At 44.3% G+C, this 25,559-nt stretch overlaps 1 protein-coding gene across 2 annotated transcripts in view; it reads right to left on the minus strand.

Moving 5' to 3' along the window:
• The window catches only part of ltk (leukocyte receptor tyrosine kinase), a 38,466-nt gene that overhangs the window by 5,275 nt on the left and 7,632 nt on the right, over nt 1-25,559 (minus strand). Inside the window, exons 2-22 of one of the 2 annotated variants that reach the window (XM_062470255.1) lie at nt 19,096-19,194; nt 17,730-17,882; nt 17,238-17,466; nt 14,999-15,138; nt 14,545-14,682; nt 13,466-13,615; nt 12,746-12,846; nt 12,474-12,634; nt 12,247-12,341; nt 10,717-10,815; nt 10,143-10,317; nt 9,148-9,298; nt 8,812-8,937; nt 8,068-8,224; nt 6,951-7,133; nt 5,691-5,789; nt 4,582-4,734; nt 4,167-4,277; nt 1,315-1,501; nt 1,019-1,109; nt 851-915 (exon numbers count right to left, since the gene is read on the minus strand). In XM_062470255.1, coding sequence (XP_062326239.1) covers nt 851-915; nt 1,019-1,109; nt 1,315-1,501; nt 4,167-4,277; nt 4,582-4,734; nt 5,691-5,789; nt 6,951-7,133; nt 8,068-8,224; nt 8,812-8,937; nt 9,148-9,298; nt 10,143-10,317; nt 10,717-10,815; nt 12,247-12,341; nt 12,474-12,634; nt 12,746-12,846; nt 13,466-13,615; nt 14,545-14,682; nt 14,999-15,138; nt 17,238-17,466; nt 17,730-17,882; nt 19,096-19,194 — 2,863 coding nt within the window. Of the gene's footprint in view, nt 1-850; nt 916-1,018; nt 1,110-1,314; nt 1,502-4,166; nt 4,278-4,581; nt 4,735-5,690; nt 5,790-6,950; nt 7,134-8,067; nt 8,225-8,811; nt 8,938-9,147; nt 9,299-10,142; nt 10,318-10,716; nt 10,816-12,246; nt 12,342-12,473; nt 12,635-12,745; nt 12,847-13,465; nt 13,616-14,544; nt 14,683-14,998; nt 15,139-17,237; nt 17,467-17,729; nt 17,886-19,095; nt 19,195-25,559 lie in introns of both variants that reach the window. The other variant, XM_062470254.1, reaches the window with a different exon arrangement.

Below are 25,559 nucleotides of genomic sequence, written 5' to 3' on the forward strand. Positions count from 1 at the left end.
TCAGCAGGAGTGGGAAACTATAGCCAATAGTTATATAGGCCAATTTGAATAAAAGTAGAACATAGTTTTCACAATATCCAGTTACACAGATTTCTTTTTTGACAAAACTTTTAGGATTCTAGGTATTGCATAGCTCATTGCTGTGCACCAAGATCCGGCCATAAGTGTGTGTGCCAGAATCCAGAGCTGGGACACATTTAATGGTGTGCGTTTTGCTGACGGCTCCATAGCGATACTATTAGCAAATGCCTTCCAAAATCTGTGCTGCGCTGATTCAGTTCTCTGAGTCAGGAATACGAGTCTCCAGGGGCCCGTCACAGGACTGTCCGCCTGTTCCTCGTGTTCCACACAGTTCAGACTGACCCTTTACTAACAGGATTTGTGGCCTGCCCGCACACTCCATGAGTGCTAGCTAATGTTCTGAGGTGAGTGTTTGTTTTTCAGTAAGTGCTCACCCCATGAAAGGGGGCCTTGTCGTGACTGCTTTTACCGAGGTCCCTTTAGTTGGGAACCTATGACAGCTCATGTTTGGAAATTAGCTTCGCTACGGTATGCAGTTATGGAACTCACGCTGGAGTGTCAGCTCATCTGCGTAGCTGAAGTAGCAAACAATCCAGTGTTAGCTCTGCCGAGGACCAGCTGCTCTCTCAGTAAAGAGCAGTTGAGACACGTTAACAAAATAAGGAGAAGAATAGAGTAAACAGACCCAGTGAGTGGTAGCGTGATGAACGTCCGTGTCTCATCTGTCCTGTACAGGTATTGTTGTATTGAGTAATGAAGTGCGCGTGTCTAAACAGCGAGCTGCGGGGAGTGAAGGGGGGCCAGCGCGTTCCAGCGCGTTCCAGCTCACCTCATGATCAACGCCTCCATCAGGAAGTCCATTTCATCCTGCTCTGAGCAGATCTCCGGAAGGGTCTGTGAAGCAGAAAGGTAACCCATAACATGTATTCACACCAGTCACACTCGCACAAACACATTATTAGTATGCTATTGCCTGCTCTATAGTTGATAGACTGACCTTGATGGCCACCTGCATGGCTGTGTTCTCTCCTGTCATGCCCAGCACCTGGCCCTCATACACCTCCCCAAATGCACCATGACCCAGAGCTCTGAAACACAGACACAATCACCATCACAACTCCAAGTATGTGTGTCTGTATTAAGATCCGTATATGTTTAAGTTTGCACCTTCCTGCCACAGTAAATTCCGTGTTTGTGTAAACCAAATTCTGATTCTGATTCTGTCTGTGTGTGAATGTGTGTGTGTGTGTATACTGTATGTGTGAGCGTGTGTGTTTGCACATGGGTCTGTACCTAAGGAGGGTGATGTTCTTGCGAGGGACCTCCTTGAGCTCGGAGAACGACGCAGCCTTGCCAGCGAAGCAGTAGTTGGGGTTGTAGTCCGTCATGATGGTGGAGGAGCGGATTTTACTGAGCTTGTACTCCGGACTCTGCAGACGCATACGTACCGCGTGGAGCTGGTTCTTCTTCCGATAGTAGACTGGGGGGGGGGGGGGGGGGGTATAGGAAGAGAGAGAAAGACGAGGGAAATAGAGAGAATTAAAGCCAGAGAGAGAGAGAAGGAGATGGAAAGGGAAACCTTGTTACTATGTTTTTTTTATTTATCGTCCCAAAACACTGATGCATCAACTCTCTAACTCGGCAGCTGTGTGGAGCTGAATGGATTATCCTAGCCTCCAGCCCCTGACCCATGCTCCAGAGACTAGCTAAGCCAGTGCCAGTGACCGTTCCAGTGAGTGAGGACTCACCCTCCGTGGAGGTGGCCCGCAGCCCCAATGCAGGCTGGTAGTCTGCAAGGGGGGAGGGGGCGCTGCGTGCAGGTAAGAGGTCCCCACTGCCGACCGCTCGAGCCGCTGGTGCAGACGCTCGGGACTGGGGTGGGGTGGGGGGGGGAGGAGGGGGAGGAAGGGGAGGGCGCCCGGACACAGACTACCACCCTGCATGGGGGAGAGCTCAGGTGGAGAGACACCGTTAACCTCCTCCAGGAATGTGTGTGTGAGTGTTAGAGAGTGTGTGTGTATACATTGCATGTATGGGTGTTTTACTGTTTTGCAGGGGCCCTATAATGTCTTTACAACTTACACACTGTGGTAATGATAAGGTCATTGATGACACATGATTAAACACAATGAGACATCAAGCCCTTCAGCTCCAGCTACAACATGCTTCTGGGAGCAGACTCCATGTGTGCGTGTCATATCCTGTAGTGTACTGACAACACTGCCTGGAGGAACTGTCACTCCGCAATTTAGCTTAGTGTTACAGGAGGGTTTTATTCAGCATTAGGAAACATACACAGTTACACAGTCAGTTGTGGCACAGCTTGGTACAGTTAGTGTTCAAGTCAAACTCTACATATCTGGATATCAAACCAGCAATGGATGGGCAAAGGGTTTATGCTTGGTTCTGTCAACTCCAGCAACAAACACTGACAACCATTCCATAATTGTTGTCCTCATGTGCGATATGTTATCACAGTATTCTAGAAGTTGGTTGATTGGGTTCAGTAAGAGCTAAGCTGATACTGTAAGGTTCTAGGCTGGACTCCCTCCTCCTCCAAAGCCCAGTTCTACCAGCTGATGGGTGCTGAAGACCAGACGTGGGAGGACTTGTTCCCAGCCAGTCAGCCATTTTCACATCTCCATAGGGCTCTACAGTACAGTTCACCCTGGACTGAGTCAACTGTGCTTTATTAAGACTCTAAGATGGCGGGAGAGGTGCTTTGAAGCACTCCTGCATCAGAAGAGGGGAAGGGAGAGCCCTGGGTAGGGTAGGGGGGTGGGGTGCAGGGTTAGTGGGGATAAGGGAAGGATGGGGAGAAGTAGAGGAGAAAGAAGAGGACAAGATGTGAAGAAAGAGGATGAGGAGTTAGAGGGGTGGAGGGAATAAGAGGACGAGCAGAAGGGAATGACAAGGAAAAGGAGGAGGTGGAGGAGGAGAAGGAAGTGAAGGACTTCCCATTTCTCACAGCAACTGATGGACATCCAAAAGAGAAATATCACCTAATCCCTCACTGTCCTATAGTCTTACAAAAAACACACAAATAAGATAAGGTATTTGGTTAAACATAAGCAGACATAAAGTGTATATTCATAGCAGCACTCATTATAGACTTCTCTCCCTGTCAAGACAAAGTTATAGGCTAGTATTATTATCAGACTTGCTGACCTCTCCTTTTTGGAACTAAAAATCTACAAATAACAGGTTAATAGCAGTCTGTTAAAGTTATTCCCTAATCATTCCTCTTAAACCAGTTTTATTGTGCAACTATTAGCAGTAAGCTTTCCAACAATGAAACATCGTTTCACCCTCAGTTAAAAACAAACAGTAATTTGAGAACCACAGGACTCTATATAAGTACCATATTGTTCTGGAACTGTTTGAAAGTAAGACCATGTTGAAACCCTTGTCAGGATAAGAATAGCGCCTGGTGGGGACACGGGGAACAGGGGACAGAGGCCCTTTCCATGTTGAACTACAGAAAAGTGGCACATCCACTTTGACACTCTAAGACCATGTTTCTCTCCTGTTCTCCACAGGTTTCCCAGCTGAAGTCTGTTACACAGGGTGATTGTGTTGCTTAATGCTGACCTACCAAATCTAGTCCAGTGGGATTTTCCCATGGTAGAACGACAATCCACTCCCCACCTTATAAACCTATCTATGCCAAGACACCCCTTTAGGCTGTTAGTACTGTATATGCTAACAGTTTGATACAATGGCCCACATTAACAAAGTATACTAGAACAAGGCATCAGTCTGTCAGACTCATTATTCTCCTGCCCCTACTATACTCAATATGTGTGCACAACCAAAAATGGGTGTGGAATGTAAACTGAAAAAATTCACTGCAAATCCTTATTCCACAGAATACAACTTGTATAGTGAAATGTACATTTGTAATGTAAAGAGCCTCTTTGATTTTTTTTTTTTTTACTCTGTACATACTCAAAATAACTTGGTCAGTCAACATTTTCCCTTGATACAACAGCTTCAAGGGTCAGGTCTGTATCTGTGTGTCTAAGGCCAAGGGTCAGGGGTAACAGTCTGTCTCTATGTCTAAGACCGAGGGTCAGAGTTCAGGGGTCAGAGGCGATGAAAGGTGGAGGGCACAGAGTCGACACACATCTGGAAGAGTCTCTTACTGAGGGTGAGGCTGGCGCAGGTCAGCACGATGCCCGTCACCACGGTTGACGCCACCACTGCAAGGATCAGCGAAAGCGATAGCTGGCCGTCAGGGGCGGGGCCCTGGGATGCTGTTGGGGGGGGGGGGGCAAAGCTAAAATGTTAAGAGTAGAGGACAGGGTTCCAGCATTTTTCTATTGTTATTTAAGTTTTATTTAAATGAAAATGACCCAAGTTTAAAATAAATGTGTGTGCACTGTGCAGTCCCCATACAGTGTGAGGTAACATAAGGGTTAGCATGAGGTCACAAGGCCTACTGCAGGTAATAGGAAGGCCAATGCTCATTTTACAGTCTTAACCACTTGACCAAGGAAGGTTGCTGCCAAAGGCAAAAAAAGGTTTGTGTAGCTACAGGTTGAGTGCAACCAAAGTCACCTGTGCAGGTCACATTGTCGCTGGCTAGGACCTCCTCATTGTGGCAGAGACAGAGGATTAGTCTGGTGTCATCGTCCCGCTTGCAGCTCTGAGTTTGACAGTGGCTGCAGTTGAGCTGTACCTTGATCTCACACTCTCCGTGGCTCTCCATGGCTGAGAGACAGAGCACAGGAAAGCAGGGCTGGGTTATTTATGTTTCACTGCCAGAGTTGGCAAAAGTACACCCATCCTTCACTCAAGTAGAAGTACAGATACTCAAGGTCAAGGTCAAGGTAAGATACTTATGTTTAAGTAAAAGTTGAAGTACTGACTACACTTTTTCACTCAAGTTAAAGTAAACAAGTATAGGCTCTGACATATACTTAAGTAAAAAGTAGTCATTACTACTACCTGTTGTGTGTAGTGTTTTAGTAAAAAGGTAGTATTTGCACTTTTTTCACAAATAGTTTTTTATCTTTGGAATATTGTTTTGTAAAAACTTTTATTCAAATTTTTTTTTTTAACCTTTCAAGACTTATTTTTTTTTACTTTTCAAATGTTTTATTTTTAACCTTGAGACTTTATTTTTCACACACATACTGAATTTCATTTGTCAACCATGCTTTCTTATATGTGAACACAGAAAGAAACCAGCTGCATAATTGTTTGACGGCAAACAAAAAACAAACAAATTTGAAGACAACATTATCTAAATCTATTAGTCTGTGTCTGAGTCCCCACAGACAGCCTGGCTTTGTGCTTCAGTCCACAGGAGTATTGTCAGCTCATAATTGTGCAATAAATTATATTGTCGTGCTGGCAAGAAGAATCATTGGCTGTCTATCCATTCACATCCGCCCATAAACAGACACAGTGGCGCCAATGGTAACAAGTTCCATGAGGACCTGAATTAGTGAAGTCAGTGTCCACAGCAACTAGCCCACCCCTTTCCCCTCCTTGTCTAAATAATGAGAATCAGGTGGTCACCCCACACCCCCCCCTCCCCGCTACACCCCCCCCCCCCCCACACACACACACACACACAGACTTCTGAGTATCTTTGTGTGGTTTGAACCTTGTTGGTAGAAACACCACTCTTGGGTCTGAGTTTCTTGGTTGTGTAATCTCACCTGCTAAAGGCTGCAGGAAGATCTCCCCCATGGGATGAACAAAAGAGATTCCATCCTGACCATCTGATGTGATGTCATCTGTCAGCGCTGCGTCTCCACCTGAGATGAAGAACCGTTCAAGTCAGACGTATGGTGACTACACAAAGTCCCATTCACACTTTTCTTTCATTAATGGAGATCTCTCCCGTTTTCCAGAATGTTTTTTCTCCCAGATTATCCATTGGGAACAAATATGACAGACCAATTATTTATGTGAGTTAACATTAATGACTAGCAAGCAAGATGACCGATAATTGAGGTAATTATAATGTAGCCAAAAATTGTTAGCTAGCTAGCCAAGCTAACGTTACTGCTCAAATCCTAGATAGCTAGAGCTAGCCTAGCTAGCTAATTTGACTGTGTGAGTTAGATAAACCTTACATGCGTAATTGTCAATGTAGCTGGAAACGTACAATTTGAACCCCTTTTCCCTCTTGCTTAAAGGGCAGCAACATAGACTCTTTTGTACATTGTTGATTGTAACTGCTCGCTACAGGAAGTTGTTGACTTGGCTTATGCAATATGCGGAAGTGATTCGGAAATGTCAGTTGGTCTTTCGTCAACGTGTCAAGCGTAATTAATGCCAATGACATTACGGTCATGAATTTAAGGCAAAATGTCATTTTATAATTGGTAAGAATTTTCATAATCATTTACCACCAGCATATATAAATATTTAGATATGTATTCATTTTTCATACTTTAGTTTTCATTGGTTTGGCGGCCCACCCGTGTTGGACCACTAGTGGCCCACAGGTTTAGAATCGCTGGTGAATACTAAAGCACTTAACATATCCAATTATGTTACATTCTGAGATTATCTAAATAAAGCATAATTCTAAGAAATACATAAGAAATAATGGGTGTATAATTAATTTTGTTGAGAATCTAAACAAGCTCCCCTTTATTAATCACTATAGTGTCAGTATGTAGTAAGTGTGCCTCTACTTCAGCTTATAGCTCTAAGCAGGAGAGATGGTGAGAGTCTGACTCTCTGACCCTCCCGGATTGGTAGCTGCTCGAGAGGAGCGCCGAGTTGTGAGATTCACCGATAAGCCCTGCACACACACGGAGCTCTGGCTGGGTAGAGAAAGTTAAATGAGAGCAAAAACAGAGATGAAGTGATAAAGAGAGATGGAAGGAGAAAAAGACAGGGAGAGAGAGAAAGAGAAACAGAGGGTTATAATGCTGAAACAAAAGACGAATATTGAAGTATCTCACCTCTGTACCCTCCTCCTCCTCCACCGGCTGTGCAGGGGCCCCCTCCACCGCCAAAACCCCCAAAGGTGGCCCACTCCAGCTTAGCCAGGGCCTGGGAGCATGGTGAGCCCCCCTCAGCCCCCTCCATGAGAGACTTTCCAGCCCACACGTAGCTGGATGTGTCCTTTAAGCCTCCACCTCCCCCTGCAGCACACACAGATGCACATAGACACACATAAGCATGCACACACACGTCTTTGAAACTTTACCATACACACACACACCTCAGTAAACAAACGTGTTTGAGTAAGATGAGCAGATAGAGGTGCTACGTATATCCAGAGCCTGCTGGTGATGGAGGATTTAGGTGGAATGTTCCATGAGACTCCTCCAGGGCTAGGACTACCTCTTCACTGCCATATATGTCCTCCTCTCAGGGGTCAGGACCGGGCACAGAGCTAGGGCTCATGGAGCCAGGATTACGATCGACCTAGACGCATACCTAACCCGATCAACACTGAGCATGTTCACCAACAAAAAAACATTCATGCCCACATCCACCAACAGCCCTGGGATATCTCTGACAGTTGCCTTTGTTAGTGTTTGCTGGTCTGTGTTAAGGTGGCAGGCGGCATTAGACTACAAGTATCCTTGGTGACAGAAGAGCCTGTGGCACCGCCGCCCCGTCTGACTCTGAAGCACCGCCGCCCCGTCTGTTCTGAGGAGGCTCCTTGTAGTCTCGAAGGGGGCCTCCTAAACTTACAAGGAGGTAAACACCAGCTGTCTCAGAGAGCAGGTAGATCTACACACCCAGAGAGACACACCGAGAATGCTTGGCGTCCTTTAGAGACCAGGGATCTACAGACACGTGATGGTGTCCCCTCAGGGTTCCATGGTATCATTTCAGGAATGCAGGGTAAAGGCTGCTGGAGACCAAGTGCCGTGGGAGCCCTGGTCTAATCCATGTGTCCAGATGTCCTCCTCAGATAAAGAGCACTGGAGAACAAGCTGGCAGGAAGAATTCCCAACTGCCCATCCCTTCCTTGCTGGCTGAGACAGGGGCATGTCTCCTAACCAGAAGGGCTAAAGGTGACGCTTCAGGTGAGGTGCATTGCAAGCAGAGACAGGGGTCCTGTACCTGCCGCCCCGGTGATTCCGTTGGTGCTGCTAGCGCTGGTGTCGTTCTCGTACTGCTCCAGGGGGATTTGGTCTAGACTGCTGTCAGGGTCCTCCATGTAGGCCTTGCCTCCGCCCCCCGCCGCAATCAACAGGGGCACCAGCACCGCACCCTCCATCTGACACAAACACAACTTTGGTTATGCCCGGTGTACATTCAAATAATATTCTATTGACATCTCACTTACCATCAAACCAGATAGACAGACAAACACAAGGACTGATGCATGCACACACATATAAAACCTCAAGTTCTCTCCCCTACAGTGAGAAGTTAGAAAAGACTAGTTTAAAGGGTGTTTCAATCTTTCCACATGACTGCAAAATGTTTACGTGAAATCTGACCTCTGATACACAGCTCTATATTTAGATATAAGGACCAGCCCACTGTACTAGACTATGATGAATCCCTTAAGCGTCCCCGCAGATATTCTTTGATGCATGTAATTACATCTGCTAAAGCTATGGCTATCTGTTTAGCATCTTTATGGGTCGATAGGCGCCAGCAGGACTGGAGGAACTCTCCAGAAGGGTTTGCAGCACATTTCATGCAGTTCACCATTCCTACGATGATGTCTAAACTCTTCTCACAAGATTCTTCATTGGTAATCCGTTGATCTATTTAGCACGTCCAGTTTACTGTGTCTCTCCCCCACCCAGTATGACTAACTGCTAGCCTCACTCACATGAAGGGTTTTGCTCTTACCTTGTAGATGTAGGTGGCTCCCCCACCTCCCCCTCCTCCCCCCGCCCAGCCTGAGCCGTCTCCAGTGTGGCCCTCCTCAATCACAGAAGACTCCTCAAGACAGATCTTCTGGGTCAGGGGGTTCCTCTACAGACCAGGGGGAGATAGAGAGATAGAACGGAACAAAGAAAGATAATAGAGAGGGGGAGGGCGAGAGATATCCAGTGAGAAACACAACATTTACATTTACATGTATTCATTTTGTTTAATTCAAATGTAAACAACATGTTCCATTCCTCTGCCCCACTCTGTGCCCCTGTTTACCCATCCCTCCCCCTTCCCTTCCCCCCTCCTCACCCCTGGGCAGGCGTCTTCCCCCTGGTGCCCCACCAGGATGTAAAGCATCTCCCCCCTCTCCAGAGGGAAGATGGCGGAGATGAAGACTCCGTGGGAGCGCTTGTTGTGGTTCTTGGCTCCTTTGCCTCCTGCTGCCCCGTAGGCCGAGATCCTGTGGAGGAAATGACATGGGAAATCACAGTGGGAGCGTGCACCACCAGAGGCCACGGTGGTGTTTTGCTAACCATGGGTTCAACCCTAGCCCTAATTCTATCCCCAAGCTACTGTGAAGGCAAGCCTAACACTAAGAATTTGCAGGCTAGTATGGAACAAATAAGTTTGGATACAGGGAACGTCCGATCACATTGGGATACGTTTGTCAAGTGACACTAGCCAAGAAGGCAACACAAAAAAGCATACTTTACAAACCCAACTTGAATAATAATGTACAAGACAACAGTGGAGAAAGTAGAAAAATGAGCGTAACCGAGTGACTGTCCCCTCTCTGATAGCAGAAGCTGATGCTGAAGTGGAGGGGCTAATTCATGTTATCTACAACAACGATTTACTAAATCTCTGGATATTCCAAATTAAGTTGAGAGCCAAGCTAGGCAGCAGGCAGGCAACTGGTAAACTTATATAGACCTCTTACTTTGCCTGAGTATAACACACACATACATGCACACACGCACACACAAATAGAACAACTGCAGGGAGGTAAGCTCACTCTATTCCAGGGATGTCTGCTGTTAGGATTTTTCAATCAACCTTCACTGACCAGCTTTCTGTTAACACCTGACACAAGTCAGTCTCCTGTGAGCTTCCCACATGGGAAATCAATTACACACTAAACTTGTGGCACATTCTCACACCTGGTTGTCAAACCTTTCCATCTGTTTTGATTACATCTAATAAAATCAATTAAAAAATAAATGATTACAGATGATACATTGCCTCCATATTCAAATCACAAACCACCTCATTTCCTTTTGGGAATAGAAGGAAAAGTGATTTACATGTATCTGTTGGTGGCGGGAACCCTCCACATCTGCACCCCTCTCAAGGGGCCATCCTTCCCCAGTGTGACGGACACGTTGGTCTTCCTGTAGGCGCTATCACACTGGGCCTGCGTCGGCCCCCGGGGGCCACTGGCCCCACATGATGTAAAAAGCCACGTCATCAGAGACATCTCTGTGGGACAGAGAGGTAGTGGAGGAGGGGGAGTGGAGGGAAGGAGTGAGAAAGGAAGGAAGCAACGAGAATGAAGAACGGATGGCAGGAAGGAAAGAAGGCAGACATGTGAGAGTCATTCACCAGTGACTCAACATCCTGTCCTACACACTACAACCACAGTTACAACCACAGTTACAGACATATAAGCACATCTACTGGGGAATTCTGAGGAAATTACATTAATGTTTGCACCTGGTATGTACAGTCACATAGGGAAAAAAATATAAGATATAGTGTGTGTGTGTGTGTTTGGGTATGCATAGAGAGAAAAAAAAAGAGAGAGAGAGAAGTATACAGCTACAGACAGAGATCACAAGGAGATTCTTCAAGGAAACAGAGGCCAAGTCTGAGGCCTACCCGAGGCAGAAGGTTCCGGAAGAGGGCTGAAAAAGTCCAGATCACCCATGAGGTCAAAGTCATGGAAGAACTTGTGTCCAAGCAGCAGGGAATTGAGATCTGTGAGGAGATGAGGTGAGAGAGAAAGAAATGTTGACTAAGTTAGATGCATGCAGGCACTTCTCCTCATCTCTTTTATTCATTACTGTCTTCAAAAACATCAGAGGAGGAAGGGTGGAGGATGAGAGACAAGGAGATGGGTCAGTGGATTTTGAAGCAGACATTTTTAGTTTGTGGGAGTAACTTAATGTCCAGAGCTGAGATGTTAAAAAGAAAGATGAGCTGAGAGGAGATAAGAGTGAGGGGGCCAGAAAGGAGGATAGACAGAGGAGGAGGAAAGAGTGAGAGAGTGAGAGAGAGGAGGGAGAGAGAGAGAGAGAGAGAGAGAGAGAGATAGAGAGAGAGAGAGAGAGAGAGAGAGAGAGAGAGAGAGAGAGAGAGAGAGAGAGAGAGAGAGAGAGAGAGGGAGAGAGAGAAAGAGGAGGGAGGGAGAGCGACAAAGAGAGAGAGAGAGAGAGAGAGAGAGAGAGAGAGAGAGAGAGAGAGAGAGAGAGAGAGAGAGAGAGAGAGAGAGAGAGAGAGAGAGAGAGAGAGAGAGAGAGAGAGGAGGGGTAGAGAGAGAGAAAAAGAGGGATCTTATTGAGACAGGGATGTGAGGAGTAAGAGGACATTGACAGTGATATGGGAAGTGTTGGAGGGATATGACTAATAGGAGCTGTAATCCAGCTTAAACTCATCTGGCGTAAACTCAACTGTAGCCATCATTATACGTTAATACACTATTACCAAATACGTACCCTAACTAACATCCTAGACCCCCTGCTCCCTAGCACACCAAACTGATATGTATTTATCTGACCAATAAATGCATCATAAAATTCCTCAATTAAACCTCTTTATATCCCTGATTATGAAATGCAATATAATATGTTGCATATCAGCTTGGTCAGGTCTCTTGAATCAAACTGCTGATTTGTTCCATAGATGGATGGGTGATTGTTGATTGCTGGGAACTCTAGAATGTTCCTCTGGCGTGCTAATGGTATGGGTGATGCAGGGTTTTATGGCCAATTGTGGGCTGCGGGTTAAATCCCAGGAGAGCAATGTTCAAACTTGGTTTCTCACCAGTTAGAAAAAATCAGAAAACATCTGCATCACTGAACATTACATCTGGTTTCAGATGTTTCAGCAAGAGTCTGCTGTCTTTTTTTTTTTTTACAGATCTGCAATATTACTATTTACCGACTATCAGACAAGGATATCCATCTAAATATTGCCCTTTTCCACAGATGGACCTCATGGAGGTGTTGAAGTCAAGGATATGAACCACTCAGACATCATCTGGGAAATGTCAGTTCCATGTGTCCCAGACGGGGGAATCAAACCTTCACAACCCTAACCTCTCACCATCTTGTCAAAAGCAAGTGGGCTTTTAAAGTCACGGCCACTGTTCCGAATCACCTCTGCTACATGGAGGAGAGCTGTTTGTACCTGTGTTGAAGCACGCCGCCCCCAAGGTGACGTCATCCAGAGCAACGTCTGCCTGAGAGCCAGGCTCCCACGTGGCACCCATCTTGATGTAGAACCTGTTAAAACAGAGAAGGCAGGTCACAAAATACCACTGGATCAGCTGCAAAGCTATTTTTGAGGAATTGATGTTAAAGAGTCCATCAAATTTCACGTGTTAGTTATCAAACGGATGATTATGTTCCAAATACCCATGGTGAAGTCCAGGCAGCTGCAGGGTGATATCCTGCCATTTGTCATTCCAGCGCCCGGATCTCTCCCACAAAAGAGGCGAGGTGGCAGTGTCATTATCGATGATGGCCACTTGTACCGTGCCATTAAAGTCCCCGTAGAGGTACAGGGAGAAATGGAGCTGGAAACACACACAATGATTTATTGTGAAAAAAAACTTTCTGGGTTTAAAGAGCAAATATGTTGATGTGCGTCTCTTCCACTGAGGAAAGTTGATGGTTAATCCACTTACCTGGCAATCGGTGCTGGACACAGGATGGGGGAAGGATGAGCTCTGGATGAAGGCCTCCAGCTGGGAACTATTCTCTCTGACCTGAAATAAGAGGAAGTGCCCTGGGGAACAGAAAAAACGCAGCACAGAGGGGGGGCTTATTAAGACGTAGGGCAGCTGTCAGAAGGAGTATGACTGATGGGGCTCACACAGAGGAACAGTGGGAGGGTCTGAGAGGTGGAGCAGTAAATCCTGTTTGGTCTCGGCCACACTTTCCCATTTGGACTGAGATCAACAGGATGGAGAGTGAAATCCTGGGCTCAAAATATAGCAATCAATTTAACAGCGAAAGTGGTTATCACATAGCAATGCTTTGTTCGCTCTGGGCTGCACAGTGCTGCACTGTACTGCCACGGTCCCGGACTGGTGCTTAATCATTGACAGTTCATGTAGAGTCGCCAGGAATGTCGTATTTCCTGCAAGCCTCCCAGGATCATTCTAGACTAAGCTCCTTGACTTTGCTGATGTTTGGAAAAAACCTGGATCCAAATGAAAATCCTGCTTCATCCGATATGAAAACATGGAGTTCCATTATTGGAGTAACATGACAAACGTGGAAAGATAGTTTGAGCCTATGTCATTCCATCAAACAAAGCATTCTTCACAAAATACACACACACCAACACAGGAACACACATATGAATGCATTCACACCACACACACACACACACACACACAAACCTGGTGAAGCGTGAAGAGTTGTTCCCAACATGTCCTCACTATACGTGAGCTCCCTCCCGGTGACCGTCCTCCATGAGGAGAGCTCATTGGTCACTGACCACCCACAGGGCCCCGCCTCAAACGAACAGCGGGAACCAATTGGAAGAGCATCTGAGGAGGAAATGAAAGGCGACACGGCATCCAGGTGAGTCACTGTTTAAAAGCAGCAGGAGTTCAGTTTTATCCTCTAATGAGAGAGAGACCTGGGTAAAACATTAAGAAACACATAAAAACCTAAGAACTCCAATTTTGGGAAAACTCCAACCTAAATCACAGCTCTATTCTATTCTCTCCTCCTCTCCTCTCCTCTCCTCTACTTTCCTCTCCTCTCCTCTCCTCTCCTTTCCTTTCCTTTCCTTTCCTGTCCTCTCACCATGACAGAAGCAGGCAAAGTTTTTTATTCTGCTGGTCTAATCCACAGCCTCCAGTCAAAGGATTAACAATTTATCACGGCCTTAAACTTTAATACAGAAAATGCATGAAGCAAGCCTCCTGTCAGGGAGACTAAGAGCCTGCTCCCCTCTGGCCTGACACACCTCTCTCTCATGCACTCCCCATTACCACACCACATTCATTTACTTAATTCACTCAAAGGCAAAATTATCTAATTCCATCCAAGTAAATCAGCTGATGATGTGTATTTATGGTGCAAAGGCGGAATTACTTGCCTCAAAATGTGTTTTTCTCAAACACAATATCACGTAATGTCATGGGTCAACTTTGTGAAGATTACTTGTTTTGAGGGTTACTTTATATTATGACATTTAGATTTCCTGGTTCTATAACATGCTGGACACCTATACACTAGCGAGGAGTCAGGTGGCTGAGCGGTTAGTGAATCGGGCTAGTAATCTGAAGGTTGCCAGTTCGATTACCGGCCGTGCCAAAATGATGTTGTGTCCTTGGGCAAGGCACTTCACCCTCCTTACCTCGGGGGAATGTCCCTGTGCTTACTGTAAGTCGCTCTGGATAAGAGCGTCTGCTAAATGACTAAATGTAAATGTACTGAGGAAGATTGTAAAGTCGAAGCCAGTACTCACCACAAATAATGCCCTCATCCTCCCCTAGAGGGCAGTCACTGTGGAAATCACACACGTTCATTTTGTCTATACAGCCTCCTTCATCACAGTGAAAAGACCTTGCATTACAGCCCAACTCCAGATCCAGATCATGGTGATCTGCAGACAGGCAAAGACAGACAGTGCACTTTTATTATTCCATGTTCCTGAGTTGCAGATCCTATTTTAATTTAGACGATGACATGAAGATTGAAGACAAGATAATCTATGGAAATTTCACAGACAATCCTTTTGTTAGATGCTAAGGATTATAGTTATTCTAGTATACTTCATTTTTATTTTTGATGGAACTGAGTGCTTCAACTGCTCTTGACTAACCCAACTAACCCATCTATTACAGCGGACACCTGTCTCATAGAAGACAAGAAGCATATTTAAATGTTATTTAAATAAAATGGAGTGGAAGTGAACTCACCCACTTCACAGTCCCTAAGCTCCAGGGAGTCGAGGGCCATGCTCGCTACTTCCCTGTCCAGACAGGAGTGGTACAGCAGGGTCACCTGGAACGGCTCCTCCACTCGTCCAATCTCAGCCTCCAGCTCTTCCCATTGCTCTCTGCCACAATCAATCACAAGAGAGGTTTTAAAGAGACAGTTAACTACATTTTAGTTTCCTTTCTTTTGATTTGTTGCATTACATGTTAGGTTGTGAGCGTTTATCAGGTCTAAAATATGAAACTGTCTAGAGTGTGTGGTCATTGCATATTACTGCATTGTGCGTCACACCAAAAGCAGTGTTATTAATGTACTGTGTAAGGAAAGTGCCAAATTTAAAATATTAGTTACCCCCCTTCCAAGCTAAATTCTCCCTAAACCTAGCGACAGGCAGCGTAGAAGGCATGAGCTCTCTTTATGTGGGAGTAGCAGAGTCTTAAACCATTTTCCCTGGGAACCGAGAAATCCTTCAACTCCACAATCCTTTTATCAGTCGGTCTGTCAGGAAGGACTAACAGTGCTAAACCTCACCGCTGGGTATTAATGGTCCCTGAGAAGAGTAGGAGGCTCCACAAGGCCCATTATTCAGTGTGAACCGAGTCAGATAAGAAGTGATATACCATACGTCCAGAGAGCTAAATGGGATGTGTGACCTCAACCACAGCAAAAGTCCATCTCCAATCGCTTCTTCAGGACAAAAGTGACGTTTGACAGTAAAGTACAGTAATGCAGGTTTGACACTGAACTATATGCTCTGTTCGCACTTCTCATATAATTACTTTAGAACTGGTAAAAAGCCTTTTAATGAATAACCTCTGCCTATATACACTGCTGAAGTATGCCCCACACCTGCCTGAAAGAAGCTGAGTTAAGCTCTACGCTCTATTGGACCCAAAGACAAATGACTGGGGGGAAACTGCAGGAGAGCTTTTCACTGTTGCTCAGAGATGTTACCTTGCTAATAAGACAATTATCCCCTCTTTCCCCGAGTAACATTGGCCTTTCGAAAAGCAGTTGGTGTGCTGAAATGATTATATGTTGAATAAAGGCTGACTGTAATCTGGGCCAAAAATAATTTGAGCGTAATGGCAGTTATAATACAAAATGATATTCTCAAATGTGAGCTATCATGTGGCCCCCAAGTCAGGAGGAAAAATGATGAATCAGTCTCTCCATCCAGATTCTCCAGATCATCTTGACGATAAACCTCGATAACCTCGTGGTTCTACAGTACAAACGCTAAACCCGCCGCTCCAGGAGTACAGTACCTTAGAGGCTCCAGACCTTTTACAGAAGGTGCAGCATGTCACAGCTGAGGAACAGTAGTGGATCACTCCAGCCCTAAGATGCTTGATAAATACAGGCCCAGAGTCCTGCAGTTCCTGCCACCCAAAACTCTAATGCTCTCTACTCCTCCTATTACCAGCAAACTAACCTCATTGGCCAGTATACGTCTCTCTTCTGTCCCGGCCAATTATATTCATTTTCAATTCAAAGGTCCCCTTTTAGAAACATGAATGCTTTTAGCTTGTTCCAGAATGGCAGTGCTTCAAGTTGAACATTAGAGCAGATCAATATTAAGGACATTTGTCCAACAATAGGTACATATAGGAGACGCTCTTATCTCTGTGTCAAGTTTTGTAGTAAGATATTTTGAGCTACTGGATAAATGAAATCCATGCAATACCTTTGCTACAAAGTACCACGGCCCATAAAGATTGTGTCAAATCTCTTTAGTCAAGCCAACCCAATGTCAAGACATGCTCTGCATATAAAAGCCTTACAGCTGGACCTCTGTACTGCTAGACAGCCACTTCAATCCATCAGTAGAGATGATAGGAAACAGTCACAGACACTGAGTCAATAACCTCCACTAAGTACAGATAGACTACTACTAGTCTAAGTGCTCCATAACCACAGATTCTAACTCAAACCCTCTCTGATCTCGGCCTTGTCCGCAATGGAGATTTACCAGAATTCAAAAGAGTTCCAAGAAAAATAGCATGTCCTTATATTTGATCATTCTTACTATAATAATAAGATAACCTGCAGGATTTGCGTGATCAGAGTGCTATGAGCTACGAAGCTTGGCCAATGGGGTTCAGAGGGGTTTCAGGAGTTTGTCTTTACAAAGGTTTTTGAACGGCTTAAGGTGTCTCTGCCTTCAGTGCCAGTAAACAGACATGAAGAGGATGAGTAAGTAAGTTGAGCCATGCTCACCTGCCACCATCATGTCCTCTGGACCTTAGGCCAGAGGAGCCGATGATTGAAGCTGAGTGGGCAGGCCTAACCAGGACAGACAAGTTTCCCACCCGGGGACCTGACCAATAGCGTGCCAGATGCAGATAGCACAGCGGGCCACTGCCTAGCATCACTGGACTGGTCAGGTGGTATTCACAGCTTCCAGAAGCTTCTGCTGCAGAGGAGGGGCTCAGAAGCAGGAAGTGGCCTAAGGGAAACATTGAAAAGATAAGGGTTAGTGTACAGTAACTAACCTCTTAGAGTGCATGAGGAAAAGGGGGGGGCAGGTAGGGAGAGAGGGAGAAGGGAGGGAGGGAGTTGGGAAAGGAAGTATCAGGGGGGAAAGAAAAGAAGAGGAGAGAGGCGAGTGATGGGCATGAAGGAGGGAGGAAGTAAAGACAAATAGAGAGAATGTGGGAAACGACACTATGAGGCACTCCTTCCTTCCCTCCTTCCTCCTCCCCTTCTCACCATCAGAGCTGTCCTCAGAGTGATCGGAGACCGGCCTCAAGGCCACCTGCGAACTTGGTCTCTGTTGCCGTGGTGACTTGACCCGCCAGTCGCTGCGGACACTGTGATTGGACAGGGTCCAGGCGCAGGGGGTCTCAAAATCACAGGAGGTCGCTGCTGGACGGGGCCAAAGAGCTGGGTTAGGGGCTGTGTCACACCAGTGACTAAATAAGATCTCAGGACGATCATAAATCCTCTTTGTGTTATCATTCTCCATGATTTTTCCATCATTTAATTCAACTGGAGTTAAGATTAATATGATAACTGCCCAGTGTTCACAGTACAATACACTTGATTTCATTTAGTTAGTAAGCCATAAAATGGATACCAATAGGCAACAGTATGAAGACAACCATGATCTACTGTCACTAGCATGTTTTCTATCTTCACATCCCCTCCCCATCTCCTCCTCTGCTCTCGACCTCCCTCATTGAAATCCAGGCCCTTCTGTTGAGCTCTGGGAAGCACGGCTGAGATCCCATCACTCATCCGTCACAACCCAAGTCTCCCGCCTGGATGAATTCATTCATCATCCAATCGTCCATTTATGTTATTCCTTTAAACTATTAAACCTATGGTATCTGAAGGAAGTGTGCTATACCTTAAATAGTTAAAGGCAGGATAGACTGTTTGAACAGAAGGCTGAATAGTAACAAATTAAACTAGATACCGTACCATAAAAATATTTTCAAACCCAGGGATTGACCTCAGGGGATGGGAGGCTAGGAAAGGGTTTGGGTAATGTTGGGGGTTTGTCATGTGACGTTGAAATTGGAGAGGCCATTAATAAGCAAGCCAAAGGAAGGTCTGCGGGAGGAACCAAAAATATGTCAATGGGAAGTGGTTGGGTGAAATATGTAATCCAAAACATTTTTATTGCCGCGCTGAATGATGCCGTAATCGGTCTGACAACTGTATTTGCTTTGGTTTAAAACCAGTAACAAACAGACGATGGGGTCTTGGTTGGTATAATAATTGTTTGAAGACAGGAGTGAAATATTTATATACCCATATCACCATAATCTGAAACTGTAACTCTAAAAACATCCAACCCTAGTCTCCACCATTAGGCTAATAGAAAGCCTGCCGATTTGGAGGAAACACTTTGACTCACTTTGACAAGTGTGTGTTTCTCAATACACTCTAAAGTGACCCTGGCCAAGCTAATATAAACAGTGTAGTATGGAGAGTGTAGGAACTGAATAAAAAGAGTTTCATAAAACCTTGTAATGATGGAAGAAACTTCAAAAACTAAATGTTGGTCTAATCTCTATAAAAGGTTGTACCACAAACCAAAAGAGTTTTATAGAGATGTATCTAGTCTTACTGTGGCTGTCATCCTCTGGGTTCAGGTGAGGAGGCAGCGAATGGTCTGGAAAGTTCTCCTCCAAGGACCGGTCCAGTAAAGCATGACAGGAGCTGCTGACTGGGGAGGGGAGGGGAGGGAGGGAGTGGTGGACCAAAGACAATGAAGCAAACAGAGAGATGGAAATAGAGGGAAAAAGAGAGAGCAAAAGGAAAGAGGATGGGGACATTGGCAAAAATAACAGAAAGGGGAGAGAATGGAGAAAGAGAGAAAGAGGGGCAGAGAGAAAAAAGAAAGGCAGTTGATGATAATCGTATTGATAGCACAGTGGAGCACAGTCAGATGGTCAGCAGCGTAAAGGTCAGCGCTATTCCAGGGTCGGCCACCTGTTGGTCTGCTGTATCTCATTTAGACTGAGTCAGACCATGAACATCATAGGGCCTGTCCCGATATATAAGCATAAAGCTGCTTCAGTTAAAATGTACATTTAGATTGAACTTAGGACGTCACTGACTTAACAAACAGCTGCTCAACCTTAAATCACTGGCTGAGCATCTGTGCTGCAATACCCACAAGCACTGAAAAGAAGAAGAATATCTACATCTCAGACCTGCGGGGTACTTGCTCCATTTACTGGGTAGGATTTTTACAATGCTTAGTTTACCTTTAACCCTCCTGGTTCAGCTTCATGCTGTCTGAGAGGACAGACCTCTTCATTGCTGTTTGTAATGCTAACTCAGTATTTGTTCCTTAAAGTTGCATGAAATTGGTTTATGACTTGGCTCATAAACCAGTTTAAACCTGTTCAATTGAGTATACATTGTTTGGGAAAACTGTATTTATTGACATGATATTCAAACAACCTTTTTTTACTTTATTGGGTTACCTTGAGCATTTTTAGGGAATAAGACATATTTATGATAATAATTTATTAAATGCCACAGCTTTTAAAGCTGGTCAGCAACTTCGTGACAAGCTAAAGACCCCTCAAACTGCTTATAATGTAATGTTTGGCACCAGGTTGCCAGATACACACACAAACATAAATTCAGGATGTCATATTTCTCTACATCTGACACTACGATACGATGATTATAATCACCTTGCAACTGCCTACCCTCACTGTTTCATTACATTGGTCAGTGAGTATTGTGTATTTTTTTAAATTAATTATTATTATTATCTTATCTTTTGTTGTTATTATTGTCCGGTACTATCTATTTAATTATTAAAAACTGCACTGTTGTAAGTAGCTCAGTGGCACAAAGCTTTTCATTGTATTTGTATACTTGTGTATCCTGTACATATGACAATGAACTTGAATTTAATTGAATGAGCTTCACCCTGGATGCCATGGAGGCTTCGTCAGCATGACTAGTTAAAACCAGATAAATCAACACACTGAAAGATAATAAAACACACAACAGAAACAGAATAATAGTATTATGAAGAAAAGATTGCTTCTATTAAAAAGCCGAAGTGAACAGAAGTAGTTGGCAGCTGAGAATAAGCACAACAAAGAATATTTTCATCTCCAGGGAAAAATATTTGGGCTGAGAGGGTTAGCAGTTTCCCAAAGCCCTGGAGGCGTAGGAAAATGTCACCAACTATAAACACCTCAATGAAGCCACACTCATGTTTTCTCATCCCTGTCGGATCATTTTAAAGCCCCAGGCTACACATTCTGTACACTTTACATCTGGGCTCCCAAATAAGGAGATCAGCAGAAATAATTATTTTATAAATCTACTGAGCTGATAAGGCTAATTATGGAAAAGACTGACAGAATTAGAAACGCCTTCATTTCACTTGAGAGTGTGACAAACATGGTCGCACAGAAACAGGACTGTCTTCATGACCGGAAACCGAACATGAGATGATCATCATCACCCTGGGGGTGGTTGACCATTAGTGGGCCTTTCTCTCTCTCTCTCTCTCTCTCTCTCTCTCTCTCTCTCTCTCTCTCTCTCTCTCTCTCTCTCTCTCTCTCTCTCTCTCTCTCTCTCTCTCTCTCTCTCTCTCTCTCTCTCTCTCTCTCTTTTGGAAAGACAGGAAGATCATAAAGAGGGGGTCAGAAGACAACAGACACCATCAACACACCAACGTGGGTCCTGCGTCATGCCGATATCTCAGAGGAGGGGCAGCAGGACAATGGGCAGCCTGTTGTCAGCTGTGTCCGGCTGGGTCACATGGGTGGGGCCGGAGTGGTGATATTATTGAAGGCTGATTGATAACAACAGACTTTGATGAGGATTGAATGCCCACCAGAACACAAAGAGGACATGGTGCCTTCTTAAGGGATCCGGATACGGTGATGCTGCCTATAAAAAGATTGAGACCCAAGCCTGGAGACAGACAATTATCAACACAAGATACCAGAATAGAATGTACTTGCAAGCCTCCCCAAGAAAGCATGTGATCTTCATGATGTCAATGGAAAGCTATTGATTGGGTGTTCATTTTGACAATCAATTCTGGATTAAGTATTGTACATTGTAGCTACATTGAGTCTTGAGTATTTGCTTCTATTGCACATTAAATGAGAAATCAGTCTTGGTAACTCATTCGATCGGATAATGTCGACCATATTATCATTTGCTAAACATTTGGTTTGTTTAATATTTTAGTTACTGAACTATTTGACAAAATGAGTTAAGTGTGACAAACCAAGTTCTGTCAAATCCTGGTCTTTATCTTATTTGACCACTTTGCAACGTCTTTTCATTTCATTGTGAAATATCTCTACAGGAGTGTAAGATTAGATTCTCTGAGATAAGAAAGATTGGGCTCATTAAGCAGAGCAGTTAGAGCAATATTGATACTGGTCCAGAGTATGTGTGTGTGAGTTATAATCCATGGGTGTCTGGTGTCTGGTTTCTGTCTGCAGGTGCAGCTGTTGTGGTCCTCTTAGGCAAAGGAGCACATCAGATGTCTGACAGAAAGACAGCTGGGCTTTCTTTGCAATACTGCTCCTACCAGCCAACACCACTTCGCAACTGCTCTTCTATCTATCCTATCCTTGCTCTCCTCTCCTCTCGTTTCCTCCTCTCCTCTCACTATTTAATCTCCTTTGACTGCACCTGTTTGATACATATACTGCCTCATCCACTAGAGAGGACACTGGCTCACACACACACAAAAAAATTGATTTGGACAATTACCTATATATATGGACTGGATGGAGCTGTGGTCTATACAATACTCTCAGAATGAGGAATGTGGAGAAGAATGGCATATCTGACGGACACACTCACTTGCGCATAACCTCCAAATCCAGTCAAACTTCAAAGGTAGAGCCTGAAGGGGTGAGATCAGAGAGATCAGAGAACCCCAGGTTACAATGGGATTGTTTACTCTTGATAATAGTGCATCTCAGGGTTGGAAAGTATTTAATTGATAGCATGTGTGCTGTTTTTCCTCACACCTTCCATGAACTTTGTGGAGGTCTGATAAAAAAAAAACTACTGTAAACACATGTATTGGAACCCAACCTCACAACTCCCACCCCATAGGTTAGAAATAATCTAAATGTACTTCACAATATTATTTCTTCATTTTCTTTAGACCCTTTCTGCAAAAAAAGATGCCTTGAAAATCCCTTTGAGCTACATCCTGCATCCAGATCGAGACTAACATTAGGTTTTCCTTCAAGGTACAGAAAACTGTAAATCCCACTGACAGAGCTGATGGAAAATACTATTTTTTTTACACAGCACATTTCACACCCAGATGTACACAACGCTCTTTAGAAGACGATGAATAAAGACAGACTAAGCTTAGGAGACAGATGGCAGCACAGTGGCATGACGACAGCTGACGTCAGCCTAAATGTTAAACACACCTCCCTCCAGCTAGCTTCCTGTCCTCCTTGCTCTCTTCGGTATTTCAATGAGCAGCCATAGCCAGACCGAATAATGGACTGGATGAACAGAGTGCTTTATATGAATCACTCGCAAATATGTTCAGTTCTAAGTAATCAAAAGCATCTTCCAAACCCAAAGGCACAATTATATGGTACAAGAGGCAGAGATAGAAAAATGGATCGCAGAAACACCACCATCAGACCACTAGACCAGATCTAGGGCACTAGGGGAGACGAGCGTGTGTGTGTTGGGGTTGGGGGTGGGGGTGGGGGGGGGGGGGGGCGAGTGCTGCAGATGCTTAAACCCAGAGCTATAACTTGATTACTTTTGCTAAAAAAAGGAAAGAAAAAAAAACACCTAACAGAATACAATTATACAACACAAAACAACAGGAACGGAATGATCGGGTATCATTTATTTGAGAACCCTTTGAAAGCACATGGAATGTTTTGGCACGCCATAACTACAAAGGTCCCACCTCCATAAAACAAAACCAATAAACTTGTAGTGAGTAATCTATGATAATGAGTTATTTTGCCTTTTTTAGGCCCTTTATGAGAACTTATAGTTCCTCCACACTAACACTGAAGTAAAGAACATCACCAGCATGTCTGCAGCTTCAGATTCAGCTTCATTAGCTTTGAACTCTCAGCACCAGGTCCAAGTAGGAACCTGCTCATCCAACAGCAACATCGCCTACAAAACAAACATACATGAACACACAAACACACACAAACATGCACACACACAGCATCACTGAAACATCTGCATCAGTTTTTAGAGAGGAGTGTTACCTTGGTGATAAGGCAAGGGTAATTAAAGGAGAGCAATGAGGATGGACGATCTCTGTCTTCCAAAGACAGCTTGACAACTCAAATCAGGAAGGGCCTAACAGGTCCAGAGAAGCTAGTTTGGATCAACAGTTCAATTGCTTCTTCGAAAATACTGATCCCACAGTTGTTTCTGTGCCAACCTGTCAGAAGATCAGCAACTTCAACTGGTTGAGCTGAACAGAAACATTTATCCCTGTACTGATTGCCTTTGTGCCGTTTTCAGCTGGAACCACAATAACTTCTTTTTTTCATATACACATAATTGTTGTGTTCATCTTTGCATCAATCAGGTTTTAAGAGTAAAGTAGCTTGTTTGACCTTGAATACAAACCAGCTATGGTTTTTCAGGCTAGGATTGGAACTCAGGAAAGAGTGATTCATAGGACACACACACGCACCTTTCACCTTATCTTTCTACCTCTCTCTCTTACACACACATACACATCTGTGCAGCTCCTTAGCCATTTTGACAAATGCGGACTGACAAATCATCCAGAAGCAGCCTCACCATTACAATGACACTCACCCATTAACTCTTAAACACAACTGGTATGTTATGCTTGCTTCATACTCTTTCGCACACACACACACACACACACTCACATGTCATTTGTTTGTTGTCTAATTGAGTGTTACATGGTTGAATCAGAGGTCAGCAGCAGGGTAGAATCATCCTCTGAAGAGTGGAGTGTCATGGGTTAAAATACTGTATTCTGGACCGTCACTTTGGCAGCAATACTAATTTCACAGTTATTTCTAATCCAAGCAAACCTCAGCTCTTGACCTTGGAATACAGTTTTTCTCAGTTGCTAAGACACATTTCTTGAATGTGTACTGTGTTTTCTCCAAACTCTAAACACACATCTTCATACTTACACTGTTTTGGCCAAACCCTTGACTTTTGATCCAAAATCAAACACTGTCGTCAAAACCATATTATTTGTTGTATATATCTAACTTCAAATACACACAAAGCCCTCAAATAAATTCAAGCTTCTGAATACCCTTTACACACTGATGTTAGGAATTGAAAACACTATTATAAAAAGTTTTTTAAGAACCATTGACTATAATGTGTCCCTGAATTTTAGATATGTTCCACCTCATGAATTTGACATGAGGTAAATCATGAAACTCACAAATACTGCAATTGTCCTTCTTACAGGCTGTTTATTTTCTATTTACATTATACAGAAATTGCATGTTGAGCTCTTGTTACTGTAGCGGTCACATTATGCAAATAGTAGTACTGTTATTGTAGTCAACAACACAAATTCATTGCTGTAAATTGTAATTTGGGTAACAAAGGCTAAGAAAAACAAGGAAATAAACAAATAATTTTTATCTGGGTAACAGGGCTTGAGTACACTACAGTACTGTTCATTCTGGGTCAGCATCCTCTCTCTGACCAGGATCAGGCCAGAGATTTTCCTCAACATCACAGGCAATGTTTTCTCTAGCCAAACATCAGGGAAAATGCCCTTGAATGCTTGAGCCATGCCTGACATGACTCCAGAGTAATGTCCCCACAAGCTTCTTCCATGGCTTGGAGAAGGTTGTTCTGTCATAGGGATTTCTGTTATGGTGTGGCATGGATCTCATTTGAGATTGTTGTTCTTCTTACTCTTCCTCTGCCTCTTCCTCTCCCTTGTCCACCTCCTCTCATTCTGACAATTCTGCCTCTTCCTCTGATATTTGCATCCATGATTTCAAAGTACAGATGAGCTTACCTTTGTATTAATTCCAAACCCCTGATTGCTTGTTGAGTATATTTGCTTGTTAGTGCTTA

The sequence above is a fragment of the Osmerus eperlanus genome, chromosome 9 (genome assembly GCF_963692335.1).
Source record: "Osmerus eperlanus chromosome 9, fOsmEpe2.1, whole genome shotgun sequence".
In the NCBI taxonomy this organism is placed as follows: domain Eukaryota; kingdom Metazoa; phylum Chordata; class Actinopteri; order Osmeriformes; family Osmeridae; genus Osmerus; species Osmerus eperlanus.